The 18,765-nt window shown below is 42.8% G+C and overlaps 1 protein-coding gene across 1 annotated transcript in view; it reads right to left on the reverse strand.

The window, feature by feature from the left end:
- Positions 1–18,765, reverse strand: part of CSPP1 (centrosome and spindle pole associated protein 1) — a 153,052-nt gene that overhangs the window by 25,855 nt on the left and 108,432 nt on the right. Inside the window, exons 27-28 of the mRNA XM_065398133.1 lie at positions 11,114–11,160; positions 3,613–3,676 (exon numbers count right to left, since the gene is read on the reverse strand). Of these exons, the coding sequence (XP_065254205.1) occupies positions 3,613–3,676; positions 11,114–11,160 (111 nt within the window). The remainder of the gene's footprint in view (positions 1–3,612; positions 3,677–11,113; positions 11,161–18,765) is intronic.

Raw genomic sequence — 18,765 nt, forward strand, 5'->3', positions numbered from 1 at the left:
ATCTAGTGTACTGTTCCTGTTAAACACATTCCCTGCTCTTAGCTGGACTTTTAGATTGATTGCAAGTTCTTCTTGGGAACATACTCTGGTTTTTTGTCTCTAGATGGAGTATCTCCATATCAGCATTATTAGATTTTAAAAAGTGTGACCACTTCCTCTGAGTTTCCCAGGGCATCCTCATAGACTTTAAGGTCAGAAGGGACCATCGTGATCATCTAGTCTGACCACCCGCGCATCGCAGGCCACAACACGTCATCCATCCAGTTTTGTAATAGATCCCTAACTGCTGGCTGAGTTACTGAAGTCCTCAAATCATGATTTAAAGATTTCAACTTACAGAGAATTCACCAGTGATGATAGTTTAAACCTGCAATTGATCCATGCCCCATGGTCTCTGCCAATCTGACGCGGGGGGAAATTCCTTCCTGATCCCAAATACGGTAATCAGTTAGACCATGAGCATGTGGACAAGACCCACCAGCCAGACACTCGGGAAACAATTTTCTGGAGTAACTCAGAGCCTTCCCCATCCAGTGTCCCATCACCAGCCATTGGAGATATTTGCTGCTAGCTGTCGCAGACAGGTTACATGCCATTGTAGGCAATCTCATCATACCATCCCCTCTGTAAATTTACCAAGCTCAGTCTTGAAGCCAGCTAAAGGTTTTGCCCCCATTGCTCCTCTTGGATGGCTGTTCCAGAATTTTCTGGGTTCTCTGTCTTTCTGTGTCTGTCTTCTATACAAGTACTCTCAATATTTACATTTGGTACAGCACTGAGCATGCTTTCATCACTTAATAAGTAAATAATAAATAACATCTCCTAGAGTGAAGAGAGATTGGTGCAGGCTACTCATAGAATCAAAGAGATGGAAAAGACTGATTAGATCCTGTGCATGCCCCTGCTCATGTCAGATTATATCATGCTCTCCAATATTTATATATTAACACAATGAGTTTGACTGTTTCCTAATGTGAAATTCACATTTGACAAAAAACTTGACACCCTTCTTCCCCCTTACCTGGAGCCAAAGGCAGTGATTACCCATAGGTTGGGTGTGGGGGGAAATACAGAATAAATAGGGTTTCTTAGCTTCATAAAACAATCTACAGGCATAAAACTTCTATATTTCCTCTATGTCATAAAGAATAAATGTTGCAGGCTTTTTGACCTTTTGGTGATAGGAAAGGGTAATTTGTGGCACCCTTATGCCCAAGAAAGTATTCCTGCTGACAGCTATACTGGCCAGCACCCAAAGGCCCAAACAGATCACGGCCTCTGTTATACTGAGTTCTGTATACAAATTCCAGGAAGACATGGCCTTTGTCCTGAGCACTTACAGTCTAATTTGAAACAAGATGTGATAAATGAACATGACAAACAGAGAGGAAAAATATAATTTCACTTTTCACATAGATATCAAGAGTTTAAAGAAGCACATACTAGACTGTAACCCTAATGTGCCTCACAAATATTCCTCTATATAGAATCCTCTAAGATATCAAGTGGAGGCATGTCATTTTAAAGAACAACGCTGAAAGTCATCTGCCGTAATAAGTGATGCATGAAGAGTAGAAAAAGCTTGTATCTAATCTAGGCAGCTTAAAATTGTGATTGCATGTGCATCATTATTTAACCCTTTTGAGCCAGAAATCAAGAATCCCCAAGTTTCGCATTTATGCAAAATACATTAACACTGATGGAAGGAGCTCTTGACCTGCTGATTTCAAGATTGTGACTTTTTAAGTACTACCAGGGCCGCCCGGGGGGGTGTGTGTCGCGGGGGAAGCGGGGCAATTTGCCCCAGGCTCCGGGCCCCGCGAGCCCTGGCTGAGAATCCCTTTCCTGGCTAGAGGCGCTTCACCCGGTGGCGGTCCGGGACTTCAGCGGCAGGGGGCCCTTCAGTCACTCCGGGTCATCAGCGGCATTTTGTCGGCGGGGGGCCCTTCAGTGCTACCGAAGACGCGGAGTGACTGAAGGACCCGCCACCGACTCGGAGCGCCGCCTGGTAAGTACAAGCGCCGCAGCGGGTGGCGCCTTTTTTTCGGTCCGCTCCCCCGCTTTGCCCCAGGCCCCCTGAATCCTCTGGGCGGCCCAGAGTACTACATCAGTTCAGAATGGAAGACCTGTAGTTCTAAACAGAATCTGCTGAATGAATTGTTCTGTATCTTGCATAATGGTGGAGACCTCTATCTATCTATGATTATAAAGCATTTGCTGAAGGATTGTCATCTTGCCCTACCCTTGCCAAAGAACTGTGCTACAGAATCTAAGCTCATTTACAATATACACATATACACATTTTATATGTGTATACACATTTTAATCATCCTAGTTTTGAAGATCAAACTTCCAAATATAAATCAAGCACAAGCCAATGGAGCTTCATGAAACAATAGCTCAGAACAGCCTCATTCACCTCAAGAGGTTACTATGGTCTAGTCTACCTAAAAAATTAGGTCACTATAACTACGTTGCTCAGGAGTGTGAAAAATTCACCCCAGTGAGCGACGCAGTTAAACCAACCTAACCCCCGGTAGATAGCACTAGCTTGATGGGGAAGCAGATTACCTTCAAGAGCCCCTCCTAACAGTGTAGGTAGGTTCTTCACTTAAGCACTATAGTGGTGCACAGCTGCAGGGCCTGATTTTTTTTTAAGTGCAGACCAAGCCCTATGAAATCTAACAAAAGAATATTTATCTATCAATATTGTTATGTATTTCACTGCTGATCATTTTAGCAGAAACATCCAGATAACTTGCTTATCCCACAATCTCAAATTGCCTGCCATCGCTCCCCAGGTGCCAAAAGTCCCATTGTCCACTATCAACTTGCCAAAACATCCAGGTTCACCTGGACAATTTCAATACAAATATCTGATGTATTGAAAGTTTAAAATGTGGGGAGAGCATAAAATAAATGGAATTTGATAACAAAATAAGCCGTAATATTTAACTCATTTTAAAACTTCAATTCTTTATAAAAATGAAGCTTATGGAGAATTCTCATTCAGTGGCATCACAATGCTGCAGAATCTGGAGACAATGTAATGGAATTTAGGTCCAGCTAGAGATGTGGCTCTTATAAAAGACAATGCTAACTTTCAGTCGGGGGAATCCATTTAGTCTGAATGCCTTGTTAATCTTAATTAGTAGTACATATAACAGAGAATGGATTTAGGCTATTTGTTCTGTTTCCATTTCATTTCCATTTCCAACTTCAACTACCAAAGTCTTGTTTGATTGAAGGACAAGTAAGAATTCTTATACGATGTCTAAAATAAAACTGCAAACTATTATGGCACAGTAAGGTCTGAAAATCATTACAGTAAAAATAGAGCTATATAGTACAGCACTGATGAAAAGCAAAGCACAGAAAGGAGGACAAAAAGGAGTAGGTGATTACATTAACATCCGCTTTTTAAGTTAGAGAGGACTTTCCCAACACATATAATTAGTGCTGACAATTACCAACTCCACTGGAAAAGTCTACTGGTTCGAGACTTTTAAAATAGCAGCATAATCACTTTGTTTGAGAACAACAATACCACCATATCAAATGTCATGTTGAACATAAACATAAATACTGCTAAATATAGAGGAGTAAACTCACCAATGAACGCACTCTCAGATTCCAATAGTGAATTTTTCAAGAATTCACTGGATTCATTTCTGAACTAAAAAAGTAAAACAGAAGACACTCAGTTCAGCTGTACTAGGTTTTTTTATTTGTTTTGTTTGGTTGGGATTTTTTTTTTTTTTTTTTGCTTTTTGCTTGCTGGTTTGTTTATTAGTATTCTAGTGGTTCTGAAAAGTGCCAGATTGACGGTACTGGAAATTAGAGAAACAAAATGGGTGAGGTAATATCTTTTATTGGACCAACTTTTGTTGGTAAGAGATACAAGCTTTTGAGCGACACAGAGCGGCTAACGGGAGTTTTGCAACGGACTTCTCCTGGTGAGGGAGGAGCAATTACGTGACCCTTGGGGTAAGTTTGATGTCTGTTGTGTGTGGGTTTGTTGTGGTGTGCTTGCTGCTGGACTAAAATATACCATGTGGTCTGTTTGTTTGGGGACGGTGTGCTGAACGTGTGGGTGCTGAGCCAAGCAGCCTGATAGGCAAGGCTGAGAGCTTATTAACAGGGCTTTGATCCCTACGCCCTTCAGCATCCATCAGCCCTTAACCAGGGGGCGGGGCTACTCAGGAAGACCAGGGCTTTAAAAAGCCCGCTCCTAAGCAACCAGAGGAGCTAGAGAACAGGAGCGGCTAACGGGACTTTTGTGAGGGAGTTGAGAAGGGGAGTGGGAGAGTGGGGGGCTAGATACACGTAACCTTCCTTAAACTTCTTTAAACGTAATCCACACACAAAAAAACCCTGATAAAAACAAAACCTCAACAAAGGAAGCAACTTCAGGAGTAAAAAGATAATGTAGGCAGAAGTCCAGCAACAGAGTGGGGGCTACCCAGTTTATTGCACCCAATGCAGCATGTCTGATTACCTGCCCAATAGGCAGGTGGCGTATGTGTGCATTCAGTGCAAGGAGCTCCTGGCCCTCAAAGACCGTGTAAAGGCTTTGAAGGCCAGGGTGTCTGAGCTGGAGGAGCTAAGGGAGACAGAGAGGTACATAGATGAGACTTTCCGGGACACAGTAGAATGGTCCCACCCCGTCTGACAGCCTCTGTGCTGTTGAGGAGGATGAAAACCTCAGGGAAGGAGAGCATCCAACTGGAGCAGAGGGAAACGATCCCATAATTGGGACCCTCCTTCCAGACGATGTTGTGGTATCCTCTCGCACTGAGGATACCTCTCCGGGGGAGGGAACTCCAGTTATTAGGAAAAGACAAGTATTAGTAATGGGCAATTCGATCATTAGAAATATAGATAGCTGGGTTTGCAATGTTCGGAAGAACCGCATGGTGACTTGCCTGCCTGATAAGAAGGTTGTGGATCTCTCGAGACATCTAGACAGACTTATGTGTAGTGCTGGAGAGGAGCCGGTGGCCATGGTACATGTAGGTACCAATGACATAGGGAGGGATAGGAGAGAAGTCCTGGAGGCCAAATTTAGGCTGCTAGGTAAGAGATTGAAGTCCAGGACCTACATGGTAGCATTCTCTGAAATGCTCCCAGTTCCATGCGCAGGGACAGTTAAACAGGCAGAACTGCAGGGTCTCAATGTGTGGATGAGACGATGGCGTAGGGAGGAGGGGTTTCGATTTATTAGGAACTGGGGAAACTTTTGGGAAAGGGGGAGCCTATACAGGAAGGATGGGCTCCACCCAAACCAAAATGGAACCAGATTTCTAGCACTTAAAATTTAAAAGACTGTAGAGCAGTTTTTAAACTAAGGGCTGGGGGAAAGCCGACAGATGCAGAGGAGGACATGGTTCGGACAGAGACATTCCTTACAGGAGGATCTATTAATGGAGATTCCCTATGTCCTAATAAGGAGAAGAGGATGGAAGATGATAAAATACTGGTAGGATCTGATGAGAAACAGTCAAATGAAAAAAAGTCTCATTCAATGACATCATGTAATGGGAGACAGCTAAAAAGTGACAAGCTTTTCAAGTGCTTCTATACCAATGCTAGAAGTCTAAATAATAAGATGGGTGAACTAGAGTGCCTCATATTATGTGAGGATATAGATATAATAGGCAACACAGAAACTTGATGGAATGAGGATAATCAATGGGACACAGTAATACCAGTGTACAAAATATATCGGAAGGATAGAACAGGTCGTGCTGGTTGGGGAGTGGCCCTATATGTGAAAGAAACCATAGAATCAAATGAAGTAAAAATCTTAAATGAACCAAACTATACCATAGAATCTCTATGGATAGTAATTCCATTCTCGAATAATAATATAGCAGTAGGACATATTACCGATCACCTGACCAGGATGGGGATAGTGACTGTGAAATGCTCAGGGAGATTAGACAGGCTATTAAAATAAAAAAATCAATAATAGTGGGGGATTTGAACTATCCCCATATTGCCTGGGTACATATCACCTCAAGACGGAATGGAGAGATAAAGTTTCTTGACGCCTTAAATGACTGCTTCTTGAAGCAGCTAGTCCTTGAACCCACAAGAGGAGAGGCGATTCTTGATTTAGTCCTAAGTGGAGCACAGGATCAAGTCCAAGAGTTGAATATAGCTGGACCACTTGGTAATAGTGACCACAATATAATTAAATTTAACATCCCCGTGGCAGGGAAAACACCACAGCGGCCCAACATGGTAGCATTTAATTTCAGAAAGGGGAACTACACAGAAATGAGTAGGTAAGTTAAACAGAAATTAAAAGGTACAGCACCAAAAGTAAAATCCCTGCAAGCTGCATGGTAACTTTAAAAAGACACCATAATAGAGGCTCAACTTAAATGTATACCCCAAATTAAAAAAACATAGTGAGAGAACCAAAAAAGAGCCACCGTGGCTAAACAACAAAGTAAAAGAAGCAGTGAGAGGCAAAAAGGCATCCTTTAAAAAGTGGAAGTTAAATCCTAGTGAGGAAAATAGAAAGGAGCATAAACTCTGGCAAATGAAGTGTAAAAATACAATTAGGAAGGCCAAAAACGAATTTGAAGAACAGCTAGCCAAAGACTCAAAAAGTAATAGCAACATTTTTTTAAGTACATCAGTAGCAGAAAGCCTGCTAAACAACCAGTGGAGCCACTGGATGATCAAGATGCTAAAGGAGCACTCAAGGACAATAAGGCCATTGAGGAGAAACTGAATGAATTCTTTGCATCGGTCTTCAAGGTTGAGGATGTGAGGGAGATTCCCAAACTCAAGCCATTCCTTTTAGGTGACAAATCTGAGGAACTGTCCCAGATTGAGGTGGCATTAGAGGTTTTGAAACAAACTGATAAACAAAACAGTAATAAGTCACCAGGACCTGATGGTATTCATCCAAGAATTCTGAAGGAACTCAAATCTGAAATTGCAGGACTACTAACTGTCGTCTGTAATCTATCATTTAAATCAGCTTCTGTACCAGATGACTGGAAGATAGCTAATGTGACACCAATTTTTAAAAAGGGCTCCAGAGATGATCCTGGCAATTACAGGCCGGTAAGCCTGACTTCAGTACCGGGCAAATTGGTTGAAACTATAGTAAAGAACAAAATGGTCAGAGACATAGACTAACATAATTTGTTGGGGAATAGTCAACATGTTTTTCGTAAAGGGAAATCATCGCTCATCAATCTACTAGAATTCTTTCAGGGGGTCAACAAGCATGTGGATAAGAGTGATCCAGTGGATATAGTGTACTTAGATTTTCAGAAAGCCTTTGACAGTGTCCCTCTCACCAAAGGCTATTAAGCAAAGGAAGCAGTCCTGGGATAAGAGTGAAGGTCATCGCATGGATCAGTAACTGGTTAAAAGAATAGGAATAAATGGTCAGTTTTCAGAATGAAGAGAGGTAAATAGTATTGTCCCCCAGGGGTCTGTACTGGGCCCAGTCCCATTCGACATATTCATAAATGATCTGGAAAAAGGGGTAAATAGTGAGGTGGCAAAATTTGCAGATGATACAAAATTAATCAAGGTAGTTAAGTCCCAGGCAGACTGCGAAGAGCTACAAAAGGATCTCTCAAAACTGGGAGACTGGGCAACAAAATGGCACATGAAATTAAATGTTGATAAATGCAAAGTAATGCACATTGGAAAATATAATGATGGGGTCTAAATTAGCTGTTACCACTCAAGAAAAAGCTCTTCGAGTCATTGTGGATAGTTCTCTGAAAACATTCACTCAATGTGCAGGGGCAGTCAAAAAAGCGAACAGAATGTTGGGAATCATCAAGAAAGGGATAGATGATAAGACAGAAAATATTATATTGCCTCTATATAAATCCATAGAACGCCCACATTTGAATACTGCATGCAGATATGGTCGCCCTATTTCAAAAAAGATATTTTGGAATTGGAAAAAGTTCAGAAAAGGGTAACAAAAATGACTAGAGGTATGGAATGGCTGCCATATCAGGAGAGATTAAGACGACTGGGACTTTTCATCTTGGAAAAAAGATGACTAAGGGGGGATATGATAGAGATCTATAAATCATGACTGGTGTGGAGAAAGTAAATAAGGAAGAACTAGGGGTCACCAAATGAAATTAATAGGCTGCAGGTTTAAAACAAACAAAAGGAAGTATTTTTTCACACAATGCACAGTCAACCTGTCGAACTCCTTGACACAGGATGTTATGAAGGCCAAGACTATAAGAGGGTTCAAAAAAGAACTAGATACATTCATGGAGGATAGGTCCATCAATGGCTATTAGCCTGGATGGGCAGGGATGGCATCCCTAGCCTCAGTTTTCCAGAAGCTGGGAATGGGTGACAGGGGGATGGATCACTTGATGATTACCTGTTCTGTTCATTCCCTCTGGGGCACCTGGCACTGGCCACTGTCAGAAGACAGGATACTGGGCTGACCCAGTATGGCCGTTCTTATGCTCTTATAGCTCTTCTTCTGGTCTGGGAAAGGTACTCAGAGTGTCACAGCTAAATACAAGATGGAACAAATAGCTTGGTTCTCAAACTTTTGTACTGGTGACCCCTTTCACAGCAAGCCTTTCAGTACAACCTCACCTTATAAATTAAAAACACATTTTTTTATATTAAACACTATTATAAATGCTGGAGGCAAAGCGGGGCTTGAGGGTGGAGGTTGACAGCTCACGACCCCCATGTAATAACCTCAAGATCCCCTGAGGGGTCACGACCCCATTTGAGAAACCTTAAGTAGTTATTAACGCACATATTCTAAGGGACCACTCACGGTGAAGTGGCCCCTTAACATAGCTGTAGTCATAGGACAAAAAGGGGGGTTTGTGAGTTACAGATTGTTGTAATAAGCAATAAATCCAGTGTCTTTATTAAGGGCAGGTCTACACTTAAAACACTGTATCGGTGCAGCTGTGCCATTATAGCACTTAAATGAAGACGTTCCTACACCAATGGGAGAGATCCTACACCTGTTGGAATAATTAATGCACCTCCCTGAGAGGCAGTAGCTATGTTGACTGCAGAAGCTCTATCTACAACAGGGTTTAGGTCGGTATAACGTCGCCGCTCCGGGGTGTGGATTTATCACCCCCCTGAGCGAAGTAATTATACCGATATAAGCCTGTAGAATAGACCTGGCCTAAGACCAAGATTTGTAGCATCTAGCAAAGTTATGAATTTAAGCTCCCAGGCTCGACTTTTGAAAGCGTTGTCCAGGTTTCTTTTGAAGATGAGGACTAGTCAGATATAAAGGGATCGCTTTGTGAAAAGTGTTCACCCACAGGTGTTTTTGTCTTTTATCATTTTCCTGTTCATTCGAGAGCATAGTGATTTCCTGGTTTCACCCTCATAGTTGTTAGTGCATTGGAAACCTGCACAACACTTTCAAAAGATGAGCCTGGGAGCTTAAATTCTTAACTTTGTTAGACACTACAAATCATTGTCTTAATAAAGACATTGGATTTACAGCTTATTACAACAATCTGTACCCTACTAACACCCCTTTTTGTCCTATCAGTACAGGATTGTTAACGGGCCACTTCATCTTGAATGGTCCCTTAGAATATATGCTAACTACTTATGCTAAACTATCTGTTTGATCTTGTATTTAGCTGTGACACTCTCAGTACCTTTCCCAGATGTGAAGAAGAGCTCTGTGTAGCTTGAAAGCTTGTCTCTCTCACCAACAAAAGTTGGTCCAATAAAAGATATTACCTCACTCACCTTGTCTCTCTAATATCCTGGGACTGACATGGCTAGAACAACACTGCACAGTACTGGAAATTTACAGTCTTCTTTATACCTACAAAACAGTGCAGTGCTCTCAAATGTGCTTCAGTCCTGTTCTATTGGCAAAAATAATAGGATTAAAGATATTTGAGACTTTCCCTAACAATTCATACTTTGGACACTTTCCACAACAATCCTCTCTACTAAAACTGTCTACATGGGTGTCAGTTGTGACTGTTCTTTGTGTAACATGAACCCATGTTCGTTAGGAATTAAACCCAGACTGGCAATTTACTTCACGTAAGATACTGAATATCCTTCGTGACTTTTGGATTGTATTCAAAGTAATGATCTAGACAAGAAAGATTCAAAATCCTTTACTAATCCCCTGTGACATCAAGTCCTTGATAGTACTGAGTTCAAAAAATGTACTTCTATGCAACTGTAACATAGCTTAGTATTTGTTATTATGCTATCCTTATTACATACTTTAAAGGTTTAACTTGTAATAAACAACATGGCGGCAACTGCAACAATTTATTACAGAATTGGTTTTGTAAAGGGATTTCTCTGTGTTGAGAATCACTATAATGTCTATCAATTTTGAGTTCAAAAAGAGGAAAGAGACAATGGAAACTGAAAATTTACTGCAAATCAACCCTCCAAAGGAGAATTTCAGGTAGCTATTTACATCCAAAGTTTACTAACATTATGCTGAACACATAACTGCTCTATTAGCTATGCATCATGAGGCAATGCAAGGATAATAGTTTAAGTGACATTCTAAGTGCCTGATTCTTCATTGCACTTCTTGTGGCCAGTGTGAATTAGTGGAGAATTGGAATTTGATAGCACTTTATTCAGTTCTTTTCACTGAACCAGGAAATAAGCTCTACGGTTCTTGTATATCTCGTTGGAAACCGTGCCTGATTTTTTACTGCCTTGCACCTTGTTTAGTCATATATAACTGTGTAAAGTTCTACCAAACTAGCATTCTCCACTAACTCACACTAGGTACAGTATTCTACTAACTTTGCACAGATGTACGTGACTATACCGAGTAAAAGGCAGTGAAGAATCCAGCCATATTTATATATTAAGATATACAGCCATGGAGCTTATTTCCTGCCTCAGCAAAGAGACCTGAATAAAGTATCCTATTTGTTATTCCTCTAGCTTGCCAGTTATCCAGACAGATTGCAAGCTTAGTTAAATTTAGTTTTCTATTTCAATGGTACTCTAATGTACACTCCGTCCAAAATTAACATAACTACAAGCCACAACACTCTGCACATTTGAACAAAATGAAAACAGCATATTGGGGAGAGGAGGGAAGGGGAGCTCAGTTTCTTCTTACCAGTCCCATGTTTCGTGGGTTAAAGTCAGGAACAGAATCATCATGGTCTATAGTAGCCATCACAGCCCAGGGAGGAAAAAAAAGTAATGGACATAAACACTGATTATACAAGAACATATTTAAACATTTTAGCAAAATATTGTTACACAAATATGGACACCACAATGAATCACTCCTTATTAAAGTCTTATGTTTACAGTCATATTCACTGTATTAATAAATAAACTGGGAATATTTTGATGCAAAATTAATATTAAGACAGCTAAAGCAAATTTAAGTGTCACTAGATGGACCTAATGTAAATATTCAAACTGCTATTGAAGGAAATCTGATATTGTTACAAATACACAACATTCCCCCCAAATGTGTATTCACAAGTCTCTCCCAATGAAGAACAAAATGTAATATATTTGCATATCAAAACTATATTTCTAAGTGGCAAAACAAATTAATACCAACTTGTTTATTTCTTGGCTTTGTGCAAGACATCTGTTGAATTTAAATACACTTATGGATTATTATAGGAATGTCCAGACTAACCAGTTTTTGTACTTACTAACAAGATTTTTAAATGTATTCAAGGTTAATCTGATGATATTAGCATTAGAAGTTATATTGTATCAACTTCTGGAAACACACCTACTTTCTGCTGCAGAAATCTTTATTTGGTAACTAAAGAGCAAATTTACACTGGGTTCCTCAGAGCAGATTCTGACAACCCTGGTAGTAACAATCAATGTGACCTTCCTATTATAGAGCATCAAAATGGACAATATGGAAAGTAACTAACCTTTGGGGAGGCAGCTTGGTTTAGAGGATAGCGCAACTGAACCAGGACCAAGAAACCTGCTCTCTGGTCTTAGACAAGTCACTTCACCTCTCTATGGCCTGGTCTACACTACGACTTTAATTCGGATTTAGCTGCTTTAAATCGAATTAACGCTGGACCCGTCCACACAACGAAGCCATTTAATTCGAATTAAAGAGCCCTTTAATTCGATTTCTGTACTCCTCCTCGACGAGCGGAGTAGCGTCAAAATCGGTATTGTCAATCCGAATTAAGGTTAGTGTGGCCGCAATTCGATGTTATTGGCCTCCAGGAGCTATCCCACAGTGCACCATTGTGACCGCTCTGGACAGCAATCTGAACTCGGATGCGCTGGCCAGGTGGACAGGAAAAGCCCCGGGAACATTTGAATTTCATTTCCTGTTTGCACAGCGTGGAGAGCACAGGTGACCACAGAGAGCTCATCAGCACAGGTAACCATGCAGGCTGATAATCGAAAAAGAGCACCAGCATGGACCGTACAGGAAGTACTGGATTTGATCGCTATATGGGGAGAGGATTCAGTGCTAGCAGAACTTCGTTCGAAAAGACGAAATGCCAAAACTTTTGAAAAAATTTCCAAGGGCATGATGGAGAGAGGCCACAATAGGGACTCAGATCAGTGCCGCGTGAAAGTCAAGGAGCTCAGACAAGCCTATCAAAAAGCAAAGGAGGCAAACGGTCGCTCCGGGTCAGAGCCGCGGACATGCCGCTTCTACGCCGAGCTAAATGCATTTCTAGGGGGGGCCGCCACCACTACCCCACCTCTGACTGTGGATTCCGAGATGGGGATAATCTCATCAGGTACACCTGATGATTCCGTGGAAGGGGAAGAGGAGGAGGAGGAGGACGAGCTGGCAGAGAGCACCCAGCTCTCCGTTCTCCCCAACAGCCAGGATCTGTTTCTCACCCTGACTGAAGTACCCTCCCAAGCCAGTACCCAAGACCATGACCCCATGGAAGGGACCTCAGGTGAGTTTACCTTTTAAAATATAAAACATGGTTTAAAAGCAAGCATTTTTAATGATTAATTTGCCCTGAGCACTTGGGATGCATTCGCAGCCAGTACAGCTACTGGAAAAGTCTGTTAACATGTCTGGGGATGGAGCGGAAATCCTCCAGGGACATCTCCATGAAGCTGTCCTGGAGGTACTCCAAAAGCCTTGCCACAAGGTTTCTGGGCAGTGCAGCCTTATTCCGTCCTCCATGGTAGGACACTTGACCACGCCATGCTAGTAGCAAGTAATCTGGTATCATTGCATGACAAAGCCTGGCAGCGTATGGTCCCGGTGTTTGCTGGCATTCAAGCAACATCCGTTCTTTATCTTGCTGTGTAATCCTCAGGAGAGTGATATTGCTTAGGGTAACCTGGTTGAAATACGGGAATTTAATTAAGGGGACAGAGGTGGCCGTTCCTACTGGGCTGTTTGCCTGTGGCTGAAAAGAAATCCTTCCCTGCATTTAGCCAAGTGCAAAGGGGGGGGAGGATTGGCCCAGAGCTTTTCGCGTTTTGCTAGCAGGGATCTTCCCTGATACCAGCCACGCGGTGGGGGGAGGGATAAAGCACTCATCCCAGAGAATTCATGGCGGGTTGGGAGGGGGGGGTGTTAGTTTGGTTCCTGCAGGGATCTTCCCTGATACCAGCCACGCAGTGGGGGGAGGGATAAAGCACTCATCCCAGAGAATTCATGGCGGGTTGGGGGGGGTGTTAGTTTGGTTCCTGCAGGGATCTTCCCTGATACCAGCCACGCGGTGGGGGGAGGGATAAAGCACTCATCCCAGAGAATTGGATGGTGGGGGGGTGTTAGCTTGTTTTCTGCTGCTGAAGGTTAACAGGAAAACTGCAGCACAACGGGCTTTGCTTGGTATGTGGGAAAGCAGGGCGCAGAAGCCTAAAGACAGTGGCTTACCATGGCAGCATGCAAGCTGAATTCTGTTGCCCGGACCTGCGACTGTGATCTCTAGCAGCAAGGCCACAGGCACTCAATATTAAGAGGCAAAATGCGACCTTGCACAGAAATCACATGTGCTATGTAATGTGAATAGTATTTGTCACCGTGAAAGAGTATAAGCATTGTTCTGAAAAATGTATCTTTTAAAAAAATTCTCTCCTTTTTTCACTCCCTCCAGCAGCTGCAAATGTTTCAAGCCTCCCTCCTCCTTCCCGAAGGCTATCCCAGATAAGGCGTCGGAAAAAGAAGACGCGAGACGAGATGTTTGCAGAAATCATGCAATCCACCAGGAGTGAAAGAGCTCATCTGAATGAGTGGAAGGACACGGTTTGCAAGTATAGGAAAGAAGCCAGTGAACGTGAGGACAGGAGGGACCAATGTGAGGACATGAGGGACCAACGTGAGGACATGAGGGACCAACGTGAGGAGAGGAGAGATGCTCGAGATGAGAGGTGGCGTCAGGAAGATCAGAGGAGGCAGGATGCAACGCTGGGGCTGCTGCGTGAGCAAACAGACATGCTCCGGCGTCTGGTGGAGCTTCAGGAATGGCTGCTGGAGAACAGAGTGCCGCTACAGCCCCTGTATAACCCCCCTACCTCCTCACCATGTTCCATAGCCTCCTCACCCAGACGTGTAAGAACACGGGGGGGGAGGCTCCGTACACCCTCCCATTCCACCCCAGTGGACAGCCCAAGCAAAAGGCTGCCATTTTTTTAACCTTTTTTTAGTGGGCTTTTCCTTCCTGCTGATCCTCCTCCCAAACCCCACTCAGGTTCTCTCCCTCTTTTTATAATCAATTAATAAAGAATAAATGATTTTTAAACAATAGTGACTTTATTTCCTTTGAAAGCAAGCTGGGGGAAGGGGGAGGGTGGGTTCCTTACAGAGAATGAGTCAATAAAGGGGGCGGGTTTTCATGAAGGATAAACAAACAAATTTCACACTGTAGCCTGGCCAGTCATGAAACTGGTTTTCAAAGCTTCCCTAATGCGCAGCGCTTCCTGGTGTGCTCTTCTAATCGCCCTGGTGTCTGGCTGCGCGTAATCAGCAGCCAGGCGATTTGCCTCAGCCTCCCACCCTGCCATAAAGGTCTCCCCCTTGCTCTCACAGAGATTGTGGAGCACACAGCAAGCAGTAATAACAATGGGGATATTGGTTTGGCTGAGGTCTGAGCGAGTCAGTAAGGATCGCCAGCGACCTTTTAAATGGCCAAATGCACATTCTACCACCATTCTGCACTTGCTCAGCCTGTAGTTGAACAACTCCTGACTCCTGTCCAGGCTGCCTGTGTATGGCTTCATGAGCCATGGCATTAAGGGGTAGGCTGGGTCCCCAAGAATAACAATTGGCATTTCAACATCCCCAACGGTTATTTTCTGGTCCGGAAAGTAAGTCCCTTGCTGCAGCCGTTTAAACAGATTAGTGTTCCTGAAGACGCGAGCGTCATGAACCCTTCCCGGCCAGCCCACATGGATGTTGGTGAAACGTTCCTTGTGATCCACAAGTGCTTGCAGCACCATTGAAAAGTACCCCTTGCGGTTTATGTAGTGGGTACCCTGGTGCTCCGGTGTCAAGATAGGAATATGGGTTCCATCTATCGCCCCACCACAGTTAGGGAATCCCATTGCAGCAAAGCCATCCACTATGACCTGCACATTTCCCAGAGTCACTACCTTTCGTAGCAGCACCTCCGTGATTGCTTTGGCTACTTGCATCACAGCAGCCCCCACAGTAGATTTGCCCACTCCAAACTGATTACCGACTGACCGGTAGCTGTCTGGCGTTGCAAGCTTCCACAGGGCTATCGCCACTCGCTTCTCAACTGTGAGGGCTGCTCTCATCTTGGTATTCTGGCGCTTCAGGGCAGGGGAAAGCAAGTCACAAAGTTCCATGAAAGTGCCCTTACGCATGCGAAAGTTTCTCAGCCACTGGGAATCGTCCCACACCTGCAACACTATGCGGTCCCACCAGTCTGTGCTTGTTTCCCGGGCCCAGAATCGGCGTTCACGGTCCATGTCCATGTCCTCATCACGCTTGTCACTGCGCTGCAGTCGCCGCCTCCTCCTCCTCGCCTCTTTTTTCTGGTCCTGGGTAAGCATAAACTCCACGAGAACGCGCGAGGTGTTTACAATGTTCATGACTGCGTTCTGGAGCTGAGCGGGATCCATGCTTGCTGCGGTATGGAGTCTGCAGAGTTCACTCAGGAAAAAAGGCGCGAAATGGTTGTCTGCCGTTGCTTTCAGGGAGGGAGGGGGAGGCTGTACCCAGAACCACCTGCGACAATGTTTTTTTGCCCCATCATGCACTGGGGTCTCAACCCAGAATTCCAAGGGGGGTGGAGACTGCGGGAACTATGGGATAGCTATGGGAAAGCTACCCATAATGCAACGCTCTGGAAATCGATGCTAGTACGGTAGCTTGGACGCACACCACCGAATTAATGTGCCTAGTGTGGCCGAATACATTCGAATTTATAAAATCGGTTTCCTAAATTCGAATTATATAAATTCGGATTAATCCCGTAGTGTAGACATACCTTATGTCTCTGTTATCCCTCCCAACCTTTGCCTGACTTGTCTATTTAAACAGTAAGTTCTTTAGAGTAGGGAATGGCTTTCACTATGTTTGTCCATCGCCTGACAGAGGGGCAGTGATCTTTGTTGGGACTTCTTGGTATTAGTGTAATACATTTAATAAACAACAACTAATCACGTAGCTGGTAAGAAGTACTGTTTTTTTACCACAAGAACTGCATACTGTCTTCATTTAATGCAATTACAGTAGTGTTATTGAGAGAATACACCATTTAATATAATTTTCATAAAATAATAAATTAACTTTTTACTTAGCCAGCTTGTTTTAGATAATATGGTATATTTTTGGTTTTAAGCTCAAAAATTTGGAATTTTGTACAGGCCCATAAGTACAGAACCTGCTGCAGAACATTGTTTAAAACTGTATTATTTGCTGCCTGGGTGCCATGGAGTAACTCATCTCCCTGCCAAGTTCTTCTCTATAAAGAGATGTTTGGTGGCTTTAAATTTCATATGGAAACTTGTGACAATATCAGGTGTTCAAAAACAATTCAATTAAGCTATTAACTATTTTCTAATTACAATACATGGCACACCATCCCTGAACTTATCTGTAAGGCTACTCACCCCTTCCTCCTACAAATCTCTTCTCAAACATCACTTGTAACCATGATGCCTACAATTATTCAGGAAACATGATGGCTAAGCTGAGGACAGTTGGAAAAGTTGATATTTATAAAATTAAAAAAAAAAAGAAAAGAAAACCCAAACCTTCATATAACAGAGGTTACTTAACTGTAACTGAAGGCTCTTTCAGATGTGTGGTCCCTATCTGTATTCCACACATGGGTATGCATGCACACCAAGGCTGGAAATTCTTCAAAGCAGTGTCTGTTAGTCCACATATGTGCAGTAGCTCTTCTCGTGGTCCCAACTGAGGGTATAAGAGGCAGTGTGGGTGGATGCCTCTCCAGTTCCCCTTCTTACCGCAAATCCAATAGAAGAAGAGGTGACAGAGGGCAGGTAGTGGAATACAGCTAGGGACCACACATCTTGAAGAATCTCCAGTTACAGTAAGTAACCTCCACTTCTTCGAGTGCTGATCGCTATGTGTATTCCACATGTGGGTGATTGGCAAGCAGTGGGAGGATATGGCTTGCCCATGATATCTCTCTGCTGTAGCAATAAAAAGTCTTGGTGATTTCCTAATGGGTTTGGTTCTTTGCAGGTAGAATGCCAGGGCATGCTGAATATTGATGGAGTGAAGTCTCTTATCTTCAGAGGAAGAGCAAGGTTTTGGAAAAATACAGGTATTTTGTTTGATTGATATGGAACTCAGAGACAATCTCACTGTCTCTTACACTCTTAATCGGGAGCACGAGAAGAGCTACAGAACATGTGCAGGCCAAAAGACATTGCGCATGAGTACCCCCATGTGTGGAATGCACATAGGAAATGGTACTCAAAGAAGAACAGTGTATTTAGGTATACAGAAATTGTAAATATTTAATATTCTTCCTCTACCCTGCTCTTGCTGTATTGTTTGTCTTCTCACAGACAAGTTTCTGGGGCAGGAACCTTGTCTAACTCTGGGTCTGTATACCACCTACCACAACAAGGCTCTGATCTTGACCCGGGCTCCTCTGGGCACTACTATAATATACATAAGAAGAAGAATGATGTTTAAAGCCTTAAAACTACATCTTACACAAATCTTTTCATTAAAATCAGTGTCTGCAGCATTCCCATTAACAAGTGCAAATAAAATATAAAAATTAAATTAAAATATGCTAATCATATAGCTCAAGCAAAGTTGCATCAGCCACATATTTTTTTTTTATCTGTTGCTCCCCCAACACTGTTAGCAGAATCTCTAAAATTACTGTCTTTGCCTCTAGAGCCAACAGCAGTGTAATTTTCATACTATATATATATATATTTCTTTTTCCCACTCATTTCTTTTTCCCTTGAATGAGACAACAAGAAAAGCGTCTGATCCATTTTCACTGGAGAAAAAGGAGCTGAATTTGACTCTGAGGAAGGTTAATTGGAAAATTAACAGAGAAAAGGCAAAGAACACATATTTCTCTTGTCCAGAACTACAGAGTAGGAAGTGACAGTAACAGACTATAAGTAAGTGTAAAATAGAAGATGGACAATGAAAGTCACAAGACAAAGGAGGACAAAGAATTGGTGGGCTGGGGAGAATGTCCCCTACAAGGACCATGAAGCAGCTTAAAAATAAAGAGATTTCCCAGAATTGTGCTCAGGGTTCAGTTACTTGTCTGCCAATCTAAACTGCCCTGGAAAAGGGAACATCTGGCTTTTTTCAGATTAATG

This window comes from Emys orbicularis, chromosome 2, assembly GCF_028017835.1.
Source record: "Emys orbicularis isolate rEmyOrb1 chromosome 2, rEmyOrb1.hap1, whole genome shotgun sequence".
NCBI classification, from domain to species: Eukaryota; Metazoa; Chordata; order Testudines; family Emydidae; genus Emys; species Emys orbicularis.